Source organism: Pteronotus mesoamericanus, unplaced genomic scaffold, assembly GCF_021234165.1.
Source record: "Pteronotus mesoamericanus isolate MK-2021 breed Mesoamerican mustached bat unplaced genomic scaffold, CSHL_Meso_final contig_221, whole genome shotgun sequence".
Taxonomy (NCBI): Eukaryota; Metazoa; Chordata; class Mammalia; order Chiroptera; family Mormoopidae; genus Pteronotus; species Pteronotus mesoamericanus.
The window spans coordinates 4,758,594-4,781,259 of record NW_026555092.1 but is presented as its reverse complement, the minus strand read 5'-3'; the positions used below and the strand labels follow the sequence as shown (position 1 = coordinate 4,781,259).

The window sequence follows — 22,666 nt, the reverse complement described above, 5'->3', positions numbered from 1 at the left end:
GTTGAGAATTCAAAGGTTTTTTGCATGGAAACAGCTCTCAAGGGGCCTGTCACTAAGCTGTGGGGAGGACACTCACACTAATATATTGTGTATTCTCACCCCCTGCAGCTTCCCCCCAGAAATAGCCTGGAGAGACTTGATCTGATCAACCCAGGACAGCAATTCTCAGGTTAAGTCACATGCAGCTCCTGGCAAGGTGGAGAGGGTATGAAATTGCAGACGCTGTTGCAGTGAATCCAAACACCTGGGACTGGGTTTGGCTCTTCCACTTCTTCAATATCTCTTTTTTCCTGAGCATCTGTTATTCAATTTTAAGGCCCAGGCAGCAATGTGAAAAGGCTGCTCTGCTAGCTGCAGAGCGGCAGGGGCGGCCGGCCACAGGAGGGAGGGTGATGGCCTTTTGGGAAATCTACTTCTGGGCAACCAACTATTTTCATTTCAGATGCTTATATCCCATCTGCTCCCCCAAAAGGGATTTAGGTGGGACAGGCGAATATTTCTGCAGCTAACCAATGTCTCTCTCCCTCTATACACCTGTATGTGATGGGAAATAATTCAGCCACATGACAAAGTTACACTAGAAGATTTCTTAAAGCTCGAGATTTCTCTGCTGTTCCTTCAGCTCATAACCTTCAGTGTATAACTGAGGCTCAACAGTTGGTGTTTTCAATACTTTTCCTTACAGTTTGAATAAATTCATGGCTTTTCTTGATCGTGTTAGCAGCATATGCTCTTAACTCCAGAAAATTCAGAGTTAACTGAGTCTTTTCCCCAGCTCATTTTTTTCTTCCCTAATCCTGGCTGAGGTCTAAAGAAATATAGAAAGTTTCTAACCTCTCCCACAGGTGGGTAAAAGGGAAATCTAGTCAGAAAGGAGCTATGGGCCAGGTAAAGACAAAACTGCCATAGATTAGTTCTAAAGCATGGTGCACGGTAGAACAACCTGGGAAGTTTTTAAAAACCCCAATGCTTAGACTTTACCCCCAGCTAACTAAATCAGGCTCTCTGGGGGAGGAACTGGGCACCAGGATTTACAAAGATCTCCTAGGGGCTTTCAAATTGCAATAAAGGTTAAAATCCTTGTTCTAAAGATTAATGAGACCAAATTCTTTTGAATACCTACCAAGACTATGACAATTTCTACTTTATTCTATCCCAAAGCAAACTCTTTCTCTAATTATCACACATTAGCTTTCAGATGATGTAATAGAAAGAATGTCAACCTGAGTAAGGAGAAGAGGTTTAAGTCAGTGCATCACAATTTAAACTGGCAGGACCTGAAGCTGGTCATTTCCTTTTCAGGGTCTTCCTTCTCTCTGCTATAAAATGGAATTACAGTACATGCCCTGTAGGCCACCGGCTACCGTGGGATCAGCTAAATTCTTAATGGGAAGCTAGGGCTCAACTAAGAATACCACGTGCAGGAGGAATTACCGATCAGAACTGTCTATGAGGGGGTGGACTCAGCCTCAATTCCCTCCAAAGCAGACCCCCCAGAGATTCTCCCTCGGGATTTAAAAGGCAATGGGTGGTGCAGAGGCCAGAGAGTCAGAAAGCCTTTTCTAACACGCAAGGAGACTTCAAGTTCCAGGGCTGACGAACTGGGATTGTGCTCCCACTGGTGCCAATTTTAAGAGCACTTTACTTCCGAGCACCGCAAATCTTACTGTGCTTTAATCTAATGCAGTGCCTAATCACAGGAAACGTCTAGCACCGCTTGCCTCTCTCAGTCTCATCTGGACTGATACCACTCTGGGACCCTTCTTTGCTACTCCAAGAGCGATACTCAGACATAGGGAGGCTATTTATACAAGGCCACCTTTGAGAGACATCAGAGTGAAGTCTCCACCCCCTTATATAGTGTGCACCTAGGAGGACCTGTATCTGAAACTGCTAGAAGTCTTTAGACCGGGCTTCTATTTTTCTGTCAAAACACAAGTCTTTCTTACAGATGGTTTCTTTATATTCTGGCAGCAAAATTGATTGTATTTGATAGGCTGTTTTCTAAAAGGTCCAGTTCTGAAAGCAAAAGCTAAAGTCGTCCCACGGTTCTTATAATTAAAAACCAGGACTACCCCAGAACTCCATAAGGTGTGACGTGGGCGGACATGGGAGTGTCTTCTGAAGAGTTGGAAAGAGGGAAGACTTGCTGATTTAGGTCAAGAACACAAGTAGAGAAAAACAAAAAGGTGCCAAAATGTCTTCCTAGGAGGTCAGCGTTTACTTGGCAAAGTGTAGGTTTAACCTCTGAGAAGCTCATTGTCGGAGTGAAAATGGGGAGAAGGATCTTAAATAAGGGACATAACTTTTATTCAACTCCCACATATCCCAGTGAAACAAATTCAATTAAAGTATCTTTTCAATAAGATACTACATTTATTTCAGTCTGAACTTTCCTGAACAAGGGGAAATAAGAGCTCAGACCTCACAGGTACACCTTGGAAATCCTTCAGTCGCATACATTCGGCTTCCTTCTGAGCAGCAATTCAGCCATTTGGCCTACCCAAACAGTTCTCTCTCTCTTTTTAAAATGTGGGGATTTACAAACCAAATTTTAAAATATCATCATTAGACTTAAGGCAAGGAGCCAGAGAAAATACTGGACATGTTAACAATTCCTGAGAGGAAAGTCACCCTAATGGCAGCTGCTGGAACATCACAAATACCAACAAATATTTCTTCTAACATCTAAGAGCAGAAAAGCAAACGATGCACAAATAACTGAAGATGACATCACCCCAAAATTAGGAGCCTTTTGGAGAATATTGTCTCTATTCAGGGTATGCTGCAAGACAAAATTATAGTTCATGCATCTAATACCAATTACCAAAAATGAATAAGAATCTTTAAATATCTAAACTACACTAAAAAACATACATTAATGTCTGTGCATTTGATTCAGGAGTCTTTAGAGAGCTACTCAAAGTCTGCTCATTTCTATTTTACATATAATGATAACAAGCTAGATTGAATGGTTTCCTAGCTAACTATAGGTTAGAAAACAGTAAAATAGGAAGAGTAGAGAATAAAGCAGCAAGACGCAGGTATCCTGACAGCTGAAAGCAGTGACAGCTGACAGTCTAACAGAAGGGGGAAAAAAATTGCTTAAAAGCAGACAAATCTAGAATCTCAAAAAAGCAGTATTCGCAATGTTTGTCATAAAATTTTAAAAGTAAGTAGACAAATGTAGGAAAATGTGAGTCATAACCTAGAGACAAATGGTCAACAGGGACAGATCCAATGATGATAAAGATATTGGAATAGCAAAGGCTTTTTGAAAAGCTATTATATATATATTATAGTGGGTGAATTCTATCAAGCATTTAAGAAAGAGGTAATATTAGAGTTCCACAACTTTTTTATATATATAAATATATATTTTTATATATAATATATATTTATAAATATATGTAATATATATATTTTTTATATATATAATAGCTTAGCGTTTAAAGGAGAATATGGAAACAATGAATGAACAGATAGGAAATACAGGAGAAACAAAGACAGCAAAGAGAAGGTCTAAATTAAAATTCTGGAAGTAAAAAAAAAAAATACTCGAAATAAAAAATTTACTGGGTGAGCTTAATAACAGATGGGTCACTAGAGAAGAAAAGTTCAGTAAATTTGAAGGTGAGTTAATATAATTTACCCATACTGAAGCACAGAGAGAAAGAGTGAAAAAAAATGAATAGAGACTCAGTGACCTCTAGGAAAATATCAAGGAATCTAACTTACTTGTAACTGGAGTTCTAAAGGAAAAAAGATATATTGGGGTAAAAAATATTAAAGAAAAATGGGAGAAAAGGTTTCCAAACTTGGTAAAAAAAATATTAACTCAGGAAGCTCAACAAACCCCAAGAAGGATAAATAATGATGTCACACCTAGGCAGAGCATAGTCAAATTATTGAAAACCAAAGATAAAGAGAAAATCTTAATAGCATTAAAAGAAAGGGTAGAAATATATGCAAGGGAATATATTCTAACCTCTCATCAGAAACAATTCAAGTTATGAAACAATGGATATTTTATGTGACGAAAGGGAAAAAAATCAACTTAAAGTTCTATATCCAGCAAAAATATCCTTTAAAATGAAGCCAAAATAGAGGCCTTCTCAGATAAACAAAGCTGCAAGAATTTGTTACCAGCAGAACTATACTACCAAAAATGTTTAAGAGTTTTTCAGGCTGAAGAGAAAATTTTATTACACAGAAACTCAGACATACAAGAAGAGATGGAGAGGAATGAAGAAACTACAAACAGTAAATATGTGGGCAAATAAAAGAATCTAATTTACTAATTTCTTTAAGAAAATCAACTATTTGAAGGAAAAATAATACCAGTGTATTACAAGGTTTATAACATGGAGAAGCAAAATAGGTAATGACAACACAATAAAGGTTAGAATAGGGTAACTGGACGAAGGCAGATTGTCAGACTAGATAAAAAAAATTAGAAAAAGACAATAAATTAAGCCCAAAGTAAGAAGAAAGAAGGAAATAGTTAAAATCAATAAAATTTTAAAATGACTTAAAATAAGATCAAAAGTCAATCCCTAGAAAAGTTCAGTAAAACTGATAAACTATTAACTAAACTATTTTTGAGAATAAAACAGAAAAATCAGTTACTAATATTGAAAATGAAATAGGGAACTCCACTATAGATCCTGCAAACATTAAAAGGAAAATGAGAATCATAAAAACAATGTTATTCCAACAAATTCCACAACTTTGATAAATAAGGTAAATTTCTTGAAAGTAAAATTGACAAAATTGACACAAAATATAGAAGTTCAAATAGCCTTATATCTGTTAAGATAATGGAATTAATAAATTAAAGTTACACACACATACACACACAAATCTGCTAGGCCTACAGGGTTTTAGTGGCGAATTCTATCTAGCATTTAAGAAAGAGGTAATATTAGAGTTCCACAACTTTTTCAGAAATAGAAAAAAGAGAACACTTTTCAGTTCACCTTATGAGGTCAACATAATGCTTTATCAAAGCCAGATGTAAAACTGTCTTGATTCATAGACAACATGATTATATGCATAAAAGATCCTAAAACATATACAAAAAATTAATAAATTAATTCAATAAAGTCACATGATATAGAGTCAATATACAAAACATCCATTGTATTTCTATATACTAACAATTGAAAGATAAAAATTTAAAGAATGCCATTTACAAAAGCATAAAAATATAAAATACTTAGAGATATAATTAAGAAAAGATATTTAAGCCCTCTATATTGAAAACTATAAAACATTATTCGAGAAGTTAAAGAAAATCTAAATTAATGGAAGGAGACCCTGGATAAAAGACCCAATGCTGTCAAGATATCAATTCTCCCCAATTTGATTCATAAATTGAAGGAGAACCCAAAGTCCCACCAGGATTTTTCATAGACACTAATAAACGTTCTCAAATATATGTGCAGAAATGCAAAGGACAAATAACAGCCAAATCCACTTTGAAAAAAATTCAAAAGTGGATGAATCACATGATTTATTTTTAAGACTTACTATAAAACTCCAGAATTGGAACAGTAGGAATTGGAATAAAGATAAATCAATAGAACAGAAGAGTTCTGAAACAGAACCACATATACACAGGGCATGGCACAAATAACGTCCCTTTAATTACAAAATCTTTTATTACAAAATCATGTGCATGTAATTTTGTAACATAACAATATCACAGTCAAACACACCATGTGACACTTCAGGTGAAAAATTCAAATTAAAACTATAAATTATTATACCATATTATTACCTTACCAACCATGCTCTAGCAGGTGTTACTTCTGCCAGACCCTAGTCAGTTCATCTAACATGGCGTTGAAGAAATTGAACAAGGAAAATAAAGGGTTTTTTCCCCCCAACAAACAGTGCTAAGCAACTGGACCATCAAAATGGAAAATAATGAACCTTAACCCCTTCCTCACACCATATACAAAAATCAATTTGAAGTAGATGAGAGACCTAACTGTAAAAACTAAAATGATAAAGCTTCTGGAATTAAAAGGAGACTATCTTTATAATCATGGGGGAGGCAAAGATTGTTTTAGTGCACACGGAAAAAATAACCATAAAAGAAAATATTGGCACTGGCTGGTGTCACTCAGTGAATTGAGTGCCAATCTGTGAATCAAAAGGTCACAGGTTTGATTCCCAGTCAGGGCACATGCCTAGGTTGCAGGCCAGGTCCCCAGTTGGGGGCCTGAGAGGGGCAACTGATCGATGTATCCCTCAAACACTGATATTTCTCTCCCTCTCTGTCTCCTTTCCCCTCTCTCTAAAAATAAATAAGTAAAATCTTAAAAAATAATAAAGAAAATATTGATATATTGGACTTTATCAAAATGTAAAACCTCTGCTCTCTGAATGACATCATTAAGGAAATGGAAAGATAAACCACAGGATGGGAGCAAATACATATATATCTGAAAAAGAACTTATATCTAGAATATGTAAAGAATTTTTAGAATTCAATATGATGATGAACAGCCTGTTTTTTAACAAAAAGGAGAGAATATTTTAATAGACACTTAAAAGGAAGACACAGAAATGGCAAAAAAAAAAATACATGAAAAAGATGTTCACTATCAATGGTTAACAGGAAAACAAAAATTAAAATCACAATGAAATATCACTGCATATCACATAGCATGGCTAAACTTAAAAAGCTGGACAATACCAAGTGTTGCCACATATGCAAAAGCCTCACCTTTTTGGTGGGAGTATAAAATGGTCTAACTACTTGGAAAAAGTATTCCAGTTTCTTATAACGTTAAACATAAAATAGTTACACAAAAGAGGCTTTATTCATAATAGCCAAACACTGGACACAACCAAAAAGTACAAAAACAGGTACATAGATAAATGAATTTTGGTTTATTTATACAATGGAATACACCTCAACAATAAAAAGGAATGAGGTACTGATACTACATGGATGAAAGAAGTCTTGCCCCAAAAAGCATATATTGTATTATTCCATTTATATGGAGTTGTAGAACAGGCAAAACTAATCTCAGGTGACAAACCAAAACAGTGGTTGGTGGTAGACAATGGGGGATTAACTGGGAAGGAACAGAGAGAACTTTCTGAGGTGATGTAAATGTCCCATATCTTGATAAGGGAGGGGTTTATATGATAGGGGAACGGCTTTCTGTGTTTGTTAAAACTTAGCAAACTACGTATTTAGGATCTGTGCATTTTGCTATATATAGAAATTATATTTATAGTTAAATAAGTAGATGGTACCTGTATCACAGGGTTGTTGTGAAAAAAAAAAAAGAACACAAGGGACAGGCGCTGGAGAGGACAGTCATATCTCTACACCTTATCAGGCCCTACAGAACACTGCTGTATTGCACAGTGGATTGCACAGACACCACCGAGTCATGGCAGAGGCGGAAGGAAGGGAGCAAATCTATTATCCAGTCACTGAAAATGATTGCTATTTAGTGAAAACTGTTTGCCTACAAGGTTCACCTGTGGAGCAGCTGAGTCCCAAAGCACGCCAGATAATAGCACAAATATCGCTTATCATACGAATCAGTATGCCAAAGTTTCTTCTGTAGAAGTTACCACTAATGGCATTGCACTGAAATAGATGGAAAATTGCCCTGGTCTTCAATGAATGAAAATTCAGAGTTAAGAGAACACTCAGACCCCCTCATAGTACAAGCTATTCTGACCACCTGACTGACTAGTTTGGGGAGTCCTCAGCCCAAACCTTAGAAGACAGCTTTCTCACGGAAAGAAACACCTACCGCTGGCCACCACACTGAGGCCACAGCCTGCAGCTTTGGTCTCCGTGGCTTCTGTTCTTTCTAGGGATGGAGAAACCAAAAAGTAGGTGTGGCTTACAGCGATTTCTGCATTTAAAGAACCAAAATGCTGCCTCAGGTATTAACTAGCTCCCAGAGCTGAGTGAGGGCAAAGGAGAGGGGAGGGAAGGGACTTAGGTCCTTGAGTCCTCAAAATTCTTTGAGCCTCCAGTTTGTTTCTTACCGTCATCTGCTGTGAGAATATAGAGCTAAGAAAGTCCATTGTTTCTTTTCCCCAAATTATGCAAACACTTGTACACAATGCCTTGGCCCCAGGGTAATGGGAAATCAAGAGCCAGGGATTATTGTTTGAAAGAGCCTGGTTTTTTTTGGACTGCAGGTATACAGAGCTGGAATAATAATAATAAGCCTTGCTTTATGACATTCATCCCTGCTCTGTGCATAGCCCCTTTTTAGAGAAATATAATAAATGCCCATGAATTCACCCGAGGCAATTGCTCTTCTGAATCCTGTCAGTCATTTCTTCGCTGAGGCTTTCCTGACCTAGCCTGTGAAAGCCAGGGATGTAGAGAATTTCCTAAAGCCCCCAACACCTCCCTTAACACAGACTCGGTTTAGGCTGCAGAGGCAGGCACCTCCCCCAGGCAGAGGCAGTGCCACGAGGCTGGGCGCCCACCCAGGTTACCAAACAGCTCTCCTGCACGCGGCTTTCCAATCTGCAAGCCTGATTTATTTTTTTCAATAACAGAAAAGATGTAAGTCCCTTTGAGCAACGTATGCGTGATATATATCACAATATTTATTTTTGGTGGAGTAATGGATCAGTCTTCGGGGAAAGCTAGAGAAAAGGCATTTCTTGAGCTTGGATGTAAATCAGTCACTCTGAAAACCACAGGGGAATCTGTATCCTTACCCCCCTGCTAACTACAATGTGAAATAAGCAGCTGACTTTTAAAAGTCATTGTATTATTTGTTTCTAGACCAAACATTAAAGACAGTTAGGGATGTGAGGCCCGAGAAGCAATTGCTCTTGGAATGTCTGTGCCTGATTCTCTCAAGTGATGATGCAACTCAAAATAAAAGTACAGATCCACCCAACCTGTGGGTGTTAAGTTGTATACCTGGTGGGGACAAGTTCTAAGCCTTCCTTACAGTACTCAGCTCTAAGGAAAAAGGATGAGATACGTGGCTGGGCTTGGGATGTAAGACTCTCCCAAATGACCTGTCCAGCTATTATAGGCCAGTCTTTCTATCTGTGTTAAATGTATCATAGAGCAGGACAAGAGTAAAACTGAAGGATGGGGGGAAAAGATATTCAATGGATTTGCAACTTAAACAGAGCCCTTCAAAGGAAAGCTATTTCAATCTGAGGTGTTCCTAATATTAATTATCCTGAACATCTCATAGGCTCAGATTCACATGCTATAAAGAACACAAAGCCTTTTAATTTTCCTACCTGGCCCTGGCACTAGCAGAGATAAATCAGATATACAGCGAAACCACACATGACTAACGAACCAGCCCATTAATGGGGAGCAAAGAGCATTTGCCAAGATGACTTACTCAGACATAGCCACATATCATTACCAGCGAAATTCTGGAGGCTTAAGGCAGCAGGCACAGAAGTCAAGAGCCTGGGCACTCCCTGCCAAATCGCAGGCACTCCAGGGCGACTCGGACTCCCTGCAGATGCCTGTTACCCAGGCATAAAGGATCTTACTCATGGCTGCCTCTTCCCTACTCCCTTAGAGTTAAACTTGTACTTGGGAAATCACTGCAACTTCTAAAAGACCTCTTGGGACATGGAGCTGCTAAGCCCCCAAACGTTGCTGTGGCCCCCTACTCTTGAGACTCAGAATCAGGTACCATGGGAAGAAGGGCCAGCCTCTGCCACCAGCAACCTTCACTGCTTGCTTATAAATCTTTATTGTAGCCGCTCATTCAAATATCTGAGCCAACCAGGTGTCATACCCTGTTCTAGGTGTTCGGGCAAATCAGATCTGTAAACCAAACAGTAAACAGGTAGGAGTAAGGGAGAGAGAAGAATTCCGTAAATGACAGCCTGTTCACTTTACCATGAAAACTGAGGTGCAGTGATAAACAGGAATTTTCCCCTTGGGTCGACGTTGATGGCGTGGCTAGGACTTGAACACAGATTGGATTCTGCAAGTAGAACTGCCGCATACAGTGGTGTGTGAGGCCAGAGGGGATAGGATGAAGGTGAAATTTAATCCACATCCTTCATATGGGCTAAGGGCAGCCGCACTCCAGTGCTGTGTTCTCCTGTCCCAGACTGCCCAATTCCCTTCAACAAAAGCCCCATTCACTGGAAGTGACAACTGAGGTTCCCCAGATCAGCAACGTACCGTCATTAGTAGGAACCAGGAGAGTTTGAATCCTTTCATTGGGATGTAATCCTGACAAGCTATATACTCTCAACTCTTGTCATGAGTGAAAAGAGTGTGTTGAACATAAATCCATCAGAAACCCACATATGGCCACGGTCTCTATAATAATTTTAACAATAATTTCCTATATTATCATCGGATATGAAAGGGAGGAATGTTAGTCACTTTATATCTTCTCCAACCTTTTACTCTTTGGCATCCCAAACTGAGAATATGCCACTGTTCAATCCCACCTCTAACTCAATATGGGTGATAGGGATAATTAACTTAACTCTATAAATATCTACTCTTGACTAGGTGCTAGGGATACAACAATGAACATCGCCACCGTCAACAGCAACACACTACTGTCCCTGACTTCATGGAACTAAGACATGTTGAGTAGAGAGCTGGGAAAAGCCCATCTGCTGAGAAGTTCCTGAGCAGACTGGCAGTCTGCTTAGAGGCCAAGTCTGGAAGCAAGAGTGTATGTGACCAGCCTATTCTCCCTTCCCTCACCCCATTTTACATAAGGAAAAATAAGGTCCAGGAAGGAGAGGAAGTGGCTTTCCCGGCGCCTGACAGCTTGACAGTTGAGCTAAAGTGTCAAGGCCATGTTTGCTGAGTCTCCCCTTTCCACCACATTGTTTCCTCCAAAGTTCCAAAATAGCAAAGTGAGGAGAAATAGTTCGTTCTATTGACATTGTTTCCTGATGCATGTACACCCAGAACATGCAGCTCTATCCCATCTTATCAGCACAGACCTTGTGCTCATGTCCATCTCTCAAACTAGAAAGTTTAGAAATATTCTTCCTTGATCTAGAACCCAGGTGTTCAGTCTGCATTCACTCCCATTTATCACTCTCTCTTGGTGTTTACTTTCACTTTAAAAAAGCTCATCTTATAAGAACAGAGCCCTTTTTATCTGACGCTAGCTCCCCCTCTGCTCCTGGGGTCTAATCAATCCATGTCTGGAAATAAACAAGCCAGAGAGGAAAGCAACAGTCCCTTTTATTAAAACAGGCACCTTTCTGAAATGATCCACCCCTGGGCATGGCACAGATAGAAATTTAAATGAGGAGGAAATAAAGACATTCTCTAGCATTAGTCATATGCATTCCATAGCAGGTGGGACACCGGGGAAGGTAACTCTGGGATAACAACTAAACCAAAAACTCTGCCTCACATTATTCAGGTTATTTGGAAGGCTGAGGGGGTTAGGGTCCAAATTCAGGAAGCCTGATGAGGCAATAGGCTTCAAAACATAATCGTTTATATAGTTCAGGGCTCTCCATTCTAAGGAGCTTAAGGTCTTCAAGAGAGTAAGAGAGGGCACATTAAACATCAACTTTAGGTATACCCAAGTAGGCCCCCAGCTACTACTGGGGCACACCGAGATGCCAGATAGAAAAATCCAGACGTCTGGCACCCAGCATGGACCTCCGCCCATCACGTTATCTTACAGCCACCTGCAAAGCAGTCTCCATACCTCCCACCTCCCACCACCCTCCACCCTCCAGCCACTGCAGCAAGTCACAGTCATAGCCTCCGTCAGCAAGGGAGGCTGTCTTTGTACAGAGGGGCAAAGCCAAGTCCCCACTTGCCAGTCCACCATGACTTCCAAACCCAGGCTTCAATGATGGGTCACATATCTAGACACAAAAGTAGAAAGCACCTCTTCTGAAGAGCACAGTAGTTAATTCTTAATCCTTTGGAGATCCTTCTGGAAAATGTATGGCAGCTCTGGATAACCCATGAAAAACCGCATCCATGCAGATTATATGTGATTTCACTGAGGGTTACTGCCCTCTGAGGAGGTCTAAAGGGCAGAAAGGGCTAATCTGCCAGAGGCAGATTTGAGGAAGGGAGTTGTGGGTGGCCCAAGTGAGTATTCAATAACAGTTTCTTAACCAAAAAGATGGCTCTTCCTTAGTTACAGCAAATTTCAGCCTTCCTTCGCTTAACCTTTGAGATATGAACAAGAATTTGGAAGTTGAGAGTGTGTACACACACACACACACACACACACACACACACACACACAAGTACTCATCTTGGCTTCCGATCTTGAAGTCACAAAATGTCCTGTGATTGCTAGTTAACACAGTTCCAAACAGGGCTGAGAAGCAGCAGAGAGAAAAAGTGGGGAAAGGCCCTGGCTGGATAGTTCAGTTGGTTGGAGCATCATCCTGATAAGCCAAGGTTGCAGGTTTGATCTCCGGTCAGGGTACGTACAAGAAACAACCAATGAATGCATAAACAGTGGAATAACAAATCCTTTCTCTCTCTCTTTCTTTCTCTCTCTCTCTCTCCCTCTCTCTCTCTCTCTCTCCCTCCCTCCCTCCTTCCTTCCTTCTCTCTAAAATCAATAAAAAAATTTTGAAAACTAAAAAAAAAAAAGTGGGGGAAAGGTGAGAGTTGGGAGGGAGGGTTGTCTGGACAAAGAGAGGAGGACAACTGAGCTCTCTACGGGCTGGGGAGGTCTTGGCGGGACAGGTCCTGACCCTCACTGCCTGCTCCCCTGGAAATCACAGCAGACCTGCTGACTCCTTTGTAATAAACGAAGAAGTACAGAGAGAAGCAGTCCTTTCCTCCTGGGTCCCTGGAGAGGGGTCGGGGGAGCATCACTCCTTTTTAGGGAGAAGACCCTCGCCCACTGCTTGCCCACAGCCCCCTCGTGGCCCGGGGGTGTCACTGCAGCCTCTCTGCATTGCTGAGCACAAACCTCACCCAAGCAGCTCTAACAGTGGTAGAGCCGAGTATTTAGGTACCAGTGGCAGCTTGGCAACAGTTTCAAGCCATGGTGAGGCTGCATTTGCTTTTGGTTTCTTACTAAGACTAGACTCAAAGCGATCCTTCTAAATTCCTCCCTGGTACAATTCCCACAGGGACCAAGTCCAAGACCTGCTTCATTAAACCAATAACCTTGAAGCTTCTGTAATGTTGCTACCACCTTACTGATCATTTCTTCCTGCACCACATGCAATTGTGTGCAACTGCTCCAAAGCGCAATAGAAAGAGTTAACAAGAATGCACAACATTCTCTGGTTTGTAGATTGCTGGCTACAAAAGACTTGTAGGACACCAAATACCCCCCAAATCCTGGGTTTCCAGGTAGCAGATCCTACAGGGGTTTGGGGGAACTCAGGACTTAAGGATATCCAGTCAGTGAGAAAGAACATGGCCCTTGACCCCATGCAAGCAGACCTGGTGTCCATTTAAGAACTTTACTAGAGACTGCACGAATTTATTACCAGCAACTACACAAAAGGAAGGAGTGGAACCCACCCACCTGGGTTGGGGACTGGACTGGAAAGACCAGAGTCGGGGTGGAGGAAAGTTGGTCTAGTGGTTCAGCTACCATCTGTTGGGGGTGGGGGGGATCGTTAACTGAACCCAGTGGTGGCAAAGTGAGCAAGGTTGGAATAAAGACGGGAAGTTTGGGAGGAGAAAAGAGCGTGCAGAATGTACCTGGAGGGCCTAGAGTAGACCAGGGATCAGAGTGACTGGGGCCAGGGAAAGTGGATGGAAATACAACAGGCTCTTTTCCTTGGGGGGTGTGGGGGGAGTTCTTACCTCCTTGACTTTCTCCCGCTGGGTTCGAACTAGGCTCTGGGGCTCCTCACTCTCATCGATTCTAGTCCCGAGGACCGGGTGGCGGAGGCGGCTCCTGAACGCATTAAAGTCAAAGCTAAATGGGATGCTCCCCTCTTGGGATCTGGGGGCCTCGATGAGGCCGCTGCTCCTGGGCTCCGTGGCCTCCTGCCGTGGCCCGGTGGGGTAGGTACGCCGCAGCGACCCTTTCCTGCGGCGGGTCCTGGCTTGGCTGCTGGGGTCGTCCTTGCCCGGGGCTGGCACAGCGGGGGCTGGGTTAGGGGGCAACTCCTGCACTCGGGCCGAGGGTTGCCCGGGGACTTCGGCAACTACCTCCAGGCCGGGCTGCTGCGTCCGGGGGGCCAGGAAGAGGCGCTTGAGGCGAGAGGAGTTGGGCAGTAGGAAGAGGGCCCCGAAGCACAGGGTGACGAGGCCTGAGAGGAAGAGAAGGAAAAGGAACTTCTGCGGCAACCGCAGCCCCCATGGGGAGGCCGGGACGAAGCCGGGCACTTTCCTCATGAGCATCGTGGCTTGGCACAGGACTGGGGACAGTCAGCTGCAACTGGGCCCCTGAGGCTCTCAGAGTCCAGGCACTTCTCAGCAGGGGTCTCAGCTAGGGGAGATCGACGAGGGGCGCCACCCGGGGTGGGGGTGGTCCCTGAGAGTTTTGGCCGGTCGGGTACGGCCTCTGAAGGCTGAACTTCCTTCAGAGTTTGGAGGGTGTCTTCCCGCGCCGAGGCGGGGGACGCAGGGGCCTTGGCCGGGCCCGGGCGAGCTGGGCAGCACGGCTCAGGGCCCGGGCCCGCAAGGGCCGGCCGCGCAGTTCCTCCTTGCAGCGGCCAGAGCCCACGGGGCCCGCGCCTTCCCGCGCTGCGGCCGTTGCTGGGGCCGTCACATGCCGTCCGCCGTACCGGGGCTATCGACGCAGAGGGACGCCCGCAGGCCTCGTCCCTGAGCCGAGCCGCCCTCAGCCCCTTGGCCCAAAGTTTCAGCCTCAGAAGCGGTTCCCAGAGGGAGCAGACTCGGGGGGGAGGCAAGGCGGTGGCGGGGCCGGCGAGTCAGTGGCGCTCCGAGAGCGCGCTGACCCAGCCAGGTCGCGACAGCGCCCGGACTCAGCTATCCGAACACGTCCACAACTTTGCCCCTCCGCGGGGCGAGCGCCGGGCAGCGGGAGCTGGCACTTCTGAGCCTGCCGGGGCAGAGGGCTTCCTGGGCCCCCGTGAGCGGAGGGATGCCCGAGCCCGGGTCCAAAGCCGGGGGCTGTCCACGACCAGAACGGCGGGGTGGCTGCAGCTGCGCCCGGGAGTGCGGGCTCTCGCCCCGCCAACTCGGGAGGGCTCCGGGTTCCCGCTGGGATCACCTGTTCCCGGCGCCCGCCGGCTCCGTGGAGCGCGCAGCCCCGGCTGCGGCTCCTCCGCTGCAGCTGGCGTCCTCGCAGCAGCCGCTCCAGACGGGCCACTGCCGCCGCAGGATGAGCCGCCGCCACCACCACCGCCGCCGCTGAGCCTGCGTCCCACACGAGCGCACAACCACCCCGCCGCCTCCGCCGCCTCCGCCGCGCCGCCGCAACCCCAGCTTTCACTGAGACAGCGCCCGTGGCTCCGCCTCCCACAGGGCCACGCCCTCAGGCCACGCCCACTGCGCGCCCACGGTCCACCTCGGCAGCGGCGCCGCAGCCGGGCCAATGGCCTCACGTCCGTGGGTAGGGAGCGTGGGGCCTCTGCTAGGGTGAGGAGAGGGAACTGGACTCCAAGCCACGCCCCCTCCCTCAAATAGCCAGAACAGTGCACACTCCCCCCCATCCCACCAGCACCAATGGTCCAGCTGCGCGGGGTTGGCGAGGGCGGGGTGGGGAGCGGAGCGAGGTCATTGGCTGCCTCGGAGGGATCCCTGTTGGGCCGCAGTAGCCCATTGGTTAGTATCCAGCGTTCGCTGGACTGGGAGTGACTGAGAGCGACCGAGATGCCCCCTCCGCCCCCTCCCCCTTCCCCCCTCCCCCCCTCCCCCTTCTCCCCTACTCCACCCGCTCCGCACCACTCCAGTTGTTCATCCCTCTGTTGTTGGTCCCTCGGAGGGCAGCAGACCTGGCTAGACTGGAGGGCTCTGGTCTTCGTTAAGTAACCTCTCTCACCCCTCAGTGTCAGTTCAGGGTTGTCAGGGTGCTGGGGGCCTGCCCAGGGGTCTCCAGATCTGCTGGAGTTACGGTGGTGCTGTTGTGGCAGGCTGTGAGGAAGGGGTGGCTGGAACCAAGCCAGGGAGCTGTGGCTGCGGTTGGGTCCGACTAAGGCAGTGTGTCCACTGGACCTGCGCAGATCACTGCTCTGCCTTCCTTTTCCCTCAGCCCAAAACCAGGCCAGGACCCTCGGTGGCGCAGGAAGAGATGCAAACTGCAAAGGTAGGAGGGCAAGAGAGGAGAGGACCCTGGTCGTGTGCACACAAGATCACACACATGTGGCATAGGTACCTGGGTGCCTGCATGTGTTTATGTGCACTTGTGTGTTCCTCTGAATAGATGTATATGCACTCACAGATTGTGTGTGGGTGTGTACTTGGCACACAAGCATACACTTAATTTAGGTGTGGACACTACAGGATTACATCAAAGCATATATAGGCATTTACACATTAGTAAAAATATTGACATTTGCACTCACATACCCACAGATGCACAACAGACAGGTCCAAGAACATGCGCATGTACACACTGCCTAGACTTGTGTGTCTTGACCTCAAGGCCCTCACACTTTCCTCCTTGGGCTTAAGTCCCTCTGTGTCTTTCTTTCCTGTTAAACCTAACCCAGGGCAAAGCAACATTGTGCTGTGTGGGTCTTTCATGCAAAACACTTTATAGAGACAAATAACAGCAGAGGGAGAGACAAATTAAGAGGTGTAATAGGCAAGAGGGAAAATATCTGCTTTCAGCTGCAATTTAAAATGAAATGCAGCATTGACGAGACAGAAAATACTGCAGGGAGGACTTTCCTGACAGAAGAATCGGCCCAGGCAGCTCTCGCCTCGTAAATCTTGCTTCTTCCCTGAGGCCTGCTAGGGATGGGCTTTGGGGACTCAGATATCTTTATATATCTGGCCAGGGCACTGACAGCAAACCCTTCCCTGATATTTAAATACCCTTGGCATATAAATTTCTGCCAATTGAAAATCAAAAGCTAATCTGGGTAACAGGTGCAAATCATTTCATCAATAGGTTGAATAATCCCTCCCAACCCCAGAAGTTCTACTTCAGGTATTTCAGTCTTTGATGAGTTTGATTGGCAGGAGTCAGTGTCCTGGAACCATCAGAGACAAGGATGTGATCCACTTGGATACAGGAGCCCAGAAGCCTGGCATGGCCTCTCCTGATCCCCAGCACCTACGTACCTTCTCACTGGGTCCGACCTCTGGGAGTGGCAGGCCTGTCTCTGGAGAACCAGGCAGGAACCCAGCATTCTTTGGAGGCACGCTGCATTGTTCCAAATGGAAAGAGTAGGGGAGCCCTGGTCAGTCCCCTGAGAAGGTAGGACCCAAGAGAAAGTGGGGAAGGCGAGGCTGAGCCTCAGAAGGACATGTCTGTTTGAACTGGACACTCACTGTGATGGTGACACCTGGACCAGCCTGTGCTATGCTGGTGACCAGGGTAAAAGTGGGGCTGCAGCAGGACTAACATGCCTTCCACAGACTCAGGCTACAAAACCCAGAGTCCAGAGGAGACAAGTCTCTTTCCAACCAATACCATTTGGTGATTACACTGAGTTGGTAATGTCAACACCTTTACAGTCTCCCCAGCAAGCTCACTGAAACTCTGGAGGTTTCCATCCCACCCCTGCTCCCCTAGGCTGCGTAGACCTTACACATACCATGGCTCTTTTCTCTCTGGATTTTTACAATCGATGTGCTGCCCCACAGCAGACACTGAGTTCTTCATGGCAGGGACCATGGCTCAGTCAGCTCTCTAGCTACCCTAGGTCTTAACTACAGTGCCTTGCATATGAGCACAATTTTTGTTGAGTAATGAACGAATGAGTGATCGCCCATTTCACAGGTGAGGAAACTGAGGCTCAGGAAGGAGAATAATAGTGAACTAACATTTCCTATGGATCAATTACATATTGCTTCATTTATTTCTCAGGACAATCTTACAAGGTAGTTATTATTATTAGTCTCATTTTACAGATAAGAATACTAAGGCTGAGAAAGATTAAGAGTCAGTTAACAAATACCTTTCTCAGTTTAATTCAGAAACTCAAGAGGGATTGGGCACAGAAATGAAAGCTAATTTAAAAATTTATTCTGTCAACAAACACTTGACATTAGATGCTAGGTATCACACTAGTCTCGGGAGGACACAATGATGGCAAGGCATGGTCCCTATCACTGTGGATTCATCCGTTCATTTAGTGAAGAATTCTTTATTGAACACCTATTACGTGCTCCTTACAGAGGGGCTGGCATAATAGCCCTAAATAAGGCAGATGTGAAGCCTATCTTCAGGGAATCCTTTGTCTAAAAGGCAACAGGGACCAATTCAGCCCATCAGGAAGCAAATCCCAGGCACTGGGCACTGTGCTAAGTCCTTCACTCTCATCCTGTCTGAGCCTCACAACGGTCGTCTCTGAAGCAGGCCTTGAGAGCCCAATTTAACAGATGGGGAAACTGAGGTCCATGGGTATGACATGACATGTTGAAAGTCACACAGAGAATAACTTGTAGATATGAGAGAAAACCAGATTCATCTAACCTCAGAATCTATACTTTTTCTGTTAATAATATTAATGATAACTAAGGTTAATGGGGCACTTGCTATGTGTCATGCCCTTATAAAAGCATGGTATAGAATCTTATTTGATCCTGACAACAATCCCATGAGACAGGTACTATATTACTGACATTTTACAGAAGAGGAAACTAAAACACAAAGATGCCAAGGAACTTGCCTAATGTCACACAGAGGAGAAGTGGCAGAGAGGGGATTAGGAACCCAGCTGGTCAGGCTCCATAGCCCCTTCTGTCTTTCAGAGTCTATTGCTCTCCATCTTTTAATGCCAAGAGAGCAGGTGCTCAGAGAGCAAGAGAACAAGAGAGTAGGTCAGAGCAGGGAAAGAGCACCAGCCTCAGGTGAAGTCACCACAGTCTTTTTGGATTATATGAGCTCATTTAGTCATTCAACAAGTATGTATAAAGCACCTGCTATGTTTCAAGCACTACACTAGGCTTTAAGGATATAATGGTGAGCAAAAACTTTGTTTCCACTGCAGAACTTAAAGTTTCATGGGGAAGAGGAGTTAAAACAAATAAGCCACCCCAAATAAGTATGCAAGCTGAGATAAGAGAAAGAAATGCTGCTATTAAAACAAGTAACAGTGGATCTGGACCCAGATTCGAGTTGGGTGAGAAGTGGCCAGGGAGGACTCCCCTAGGGATGAGTGGAGTTACCTAAGCAAAGACATAGAGAACACCCAGGTGGAGGGGAGAGTAAATGCAAAGGCCTTAGGGTGGGGGGTGAGGGAGGAACATGGTGCTTTTGAGAACAGACAAGCCAGAACGTCTGCAACAGAAAGAATGACAGGGGGAAAGGGGAAATGTCACTGAATGGCTTAAGGCAGGAGTAGGAATGTGTGTGTAAGGGGTCAGTGGGTAGGTGGACTCATATTCACATTTTTAAAAGGCTACTCTAGCTACAGTGTGAAACAGAATAGAAGGCAGGAGTGAATGAAGTGCCTCACAGAGGATATGGCAAGTCTGTGGCATCTTGGACTGGAGAAGCAAAGATGGACAGGATCGCAGAATCCAAATCATATTTAGAATCCAAAGCTAATAGGATTTGGTGATGGCTCGAAACTGGATGTTGTTAGAGGGAGATATCTGCAAGGGTCCTCAGGTCTCTAACTTGCCTGGGGGTAGTGGCATTTGTTGGGAATGGAGCGGTCTGCCCAGGGAGGTGCTAGCCAGTTGTTGTGGAATCTGAAATCTTACATTGTCATTAGTCCTGTTTAGAATAGAAGACTAGAAATGAAGCCAAGTGAGCCAAGGGAGAATCATTAGGTAGCTTCCTTAATGGCCTCCAGACAAATTCAAACCCCACCCTCCTCACCCCCACCACAGGAGCAAGGCTGTGAACGGGGCCTGCCAGGTGAGAGCAAGCCAGGTCAGTCCCCAGATAAAAGCCCTGCAGCTGCCCTAGGCTCATTCCAGAAGGCTGCAGTCAATGCCTCACTACAGTGAGACCCATTTCAGGATTACAGAGCCCAGAGCCCCTGCCCTCAGACTCTTAAAAGGTCATGAAAGTTTCCTCTCAATTCTTCTTGCCTGAGTCCCCAGCCTTGCATCAGAGGTGGCCCAGTCAGCCAGGAACAAGAATTCTCAACCAGCAGCATTTTTGCCCCCAGAGAGCATTTGGCAATGTCTGGAGATAATTTTGCCTGTCACAGTTGGGGAGGAGTGCTACTGCCATCTAGTAGATAGCAGTCAAAATGCCATTAAACATCTTACAATGTGCAGAACAGCCCATCCTTGCAACAAGGAGTTGTCCAGCCCCAAATGTCAACAGTGCTAAGGGTAAGAAACTCTGGCTTAAAGCCAAGGCTCTGAAGTCACAGAGGCCTGAGGTTGCATCCTGGCTCTGCCACAACCTGGCTGTTGATCTTGGGCAACTTTTCTGAACTCTCAGAGCCTTGATTTCTTCATCTGTCAAATGGGATCAATAGCAATACATTCCTCATAAAGATGACATAAGAATTAAGTCCTGCTGAAGAAAGGAAAGCAGTGTCATAAGAGCGAGGACCCTCGGCTCAGAGTACCAGTTTTGAGTCTTGACTCAATGTTCAGGCATCAGTGAGATCTGGAGCAAATTGCTCACCTTTCGAAGCTCCAGTTTCCCCATCTGCAAAATGGAGGTAATCACAGCACCCGCCACATAGGGTGTTACGGGGACTAAAGGTAAGGTCGCAGCACAGAGTGGGTACCTAGTGAGCAATGAAAACATGTGAACCAATATTATCAGAAACAGTGCTGCCTCATTTCCTAGTGGCAAGCAAGCTAGCTACCCAAACTGCAATTTTGTAATTCAGTGAGTTGCAGTTTGTAGCTCCAATTTCAGATACTCTTGTCCGCGGTCCCTATGAGAACTCTCACTTTGCAGACTGTCCAAGAAAATGTGTCCAACATTTTGGCATCTCTGGGCTACACTGGAAGAAGAATTGTCTTGGGCGACACATTAAATACACAAACACAAACAAAAACAGAGGAGGAAAAAAGAAGTTTTAGCCCTGGCTGGTGTGGCTCAGTAGACTGAGTGCTGGCCTGCAAACTGAAGAGTCGCCGGTTCGATTCCTAATCAGGGCACATGCCTGGGCTACTGGCTGGTCCCTGGTTGGGGGGCGGGGCACCAGTGGGGGAGGGCGAGAGGCAACACACATTGATGTTTCACTCTCAGTCTCCCTCCCTTCTCCTCTCTCTAAAAATAAATAAAATCTTTTTTAAAAAAGGTTTTAAGTAAATTTATGATTTTGTGTTGGGCTGCATTCATAGCCATCCTGGGCCATGATCGACCCCATGGGCCGTGGATTGGACACAGCTTACACACTGATTTTCATCTCAGAAGATATGGTCCCTGTCTCAACAACAATAATATTGCTATTTATGAAGTCAGGCTCAGGTGAGTCCCTCCTCTCCAAGAGTATCTAGATCATCCAGTTCAGTGTTCCCCAACCTTTTTGGCACCAGAGATGAGTTTCCTAGAAGACTATTTCTCCACCCACTGGGAGTGGGGCTCAGGCGGAGCTCAGCAGGTAGGCTTCTATTGTCCAACAAATGGTCTCACCTCCTGCTGTGAGCCTGGTTCCTAACAGGCCACAGAGAGTTAGGGTCGATAGTCCCAAGATTGGGGACCCCGATCCAGCTGAATGGTAGAATGTTGCAGAATGGTAGAATGATCCTTAGGTGGAACCTAAGGATCAGAGTATATAAATCAGTAACTTTGAGTAGAGGCGCACGAAATCTCAGCACTTGAGAATCCAAGCTGAGGCCACTTCCACAAGCATACTAAGAGGTCAAAGTTCTTCTCACTCTCACAGTCCTGGGCTACAGGTACCTAGCTGACATTGTGAGGATTAAATGAAATTAACCCTGTTAATGTTCTAGCAGAGTGCCTGGCATATAGCAGGAACTAAATGTTAGTTACAATTATTTATGGTGCTGGTACTTTTTAAAGGGCATACAAAATAAATATGTTTGAATCTCATAAAAGTACATTTCCAAAAGCTTACATCAATCCTCCCTCAAGCAAGAAATAAAATTGTATCTTTAAAATGTAATCCTGACATAATTTAGCCATCTTGTTCTATTGGCTAATGTTAAGGAGGTTTTGGTTGTTTGGGTGTTTGTTTTTTAATGTTCACAGGTTACTGAGGCTCTAGCTTCTATGCAGTGTCTCACAGTCTCTGCCTTCTGGGATTAGGATGGTGAGAGGCTCCCCAAGGCATCAGCCAGGTGTTGCTGGGTGAAGAGTGCATGGACCAAATGATCATGGGAAATACCCTCGAACCTTATTCATTATGTCATCTGAGTGTTTTCTAGAACCAGATCAGTAAGCCAGAGGGACAATAGAGCGTTGTGGCCAGAGCTTTGAATCTCAAAGACCTGCCTATGAATCCAACTCCTGCGCCTTGGTGACTATGTAACTCTAGGCAAGTCCCCTCATCTATTTAGGCCTCAATTTCCTTGGCTACAAAAATAGCAATAATAATAATACTAAATTCAGTATATGTTAAATCTTGTATTAGTAGAAGAAGCAAAAAACAGCAAATTTAAGATTCAAGGTTGATCAATGAAAGAGAAGAAACTTTGGGGTTTGAAGAGGGGGTTCCATCAGTTATCCTACTTGTC

The 22,666-nt window shown here is 44.9% G+C and overlaps 1 protein-coding gene across 1 annotated transcript in view; it reads right to left on the bottom strand.

Annotated features, from left to right (window-relative positions):
• Positions 1-15,273, bottom strand: part of MAN1C1 (mannosidase alpha class 1C member 1) — a 127,842-nt gene extending 112,569 nt beyond the window's left edge. The window contains exon 1 of the mRNA XM_054571757.1: positions 13,769-15,273. Coding sequence (XP_054427732.1) covers positions 13,769-14,311 — 543 coding nt within the window. The 5' untranslated portion in view covers positions 14,312-15,273. The remainder of the gene's footprint in view (positions 1-13,768) is intronic.
• Between the last annotated feature and the right edge of the window lie 7,393 nt (positions 15,274-22,666).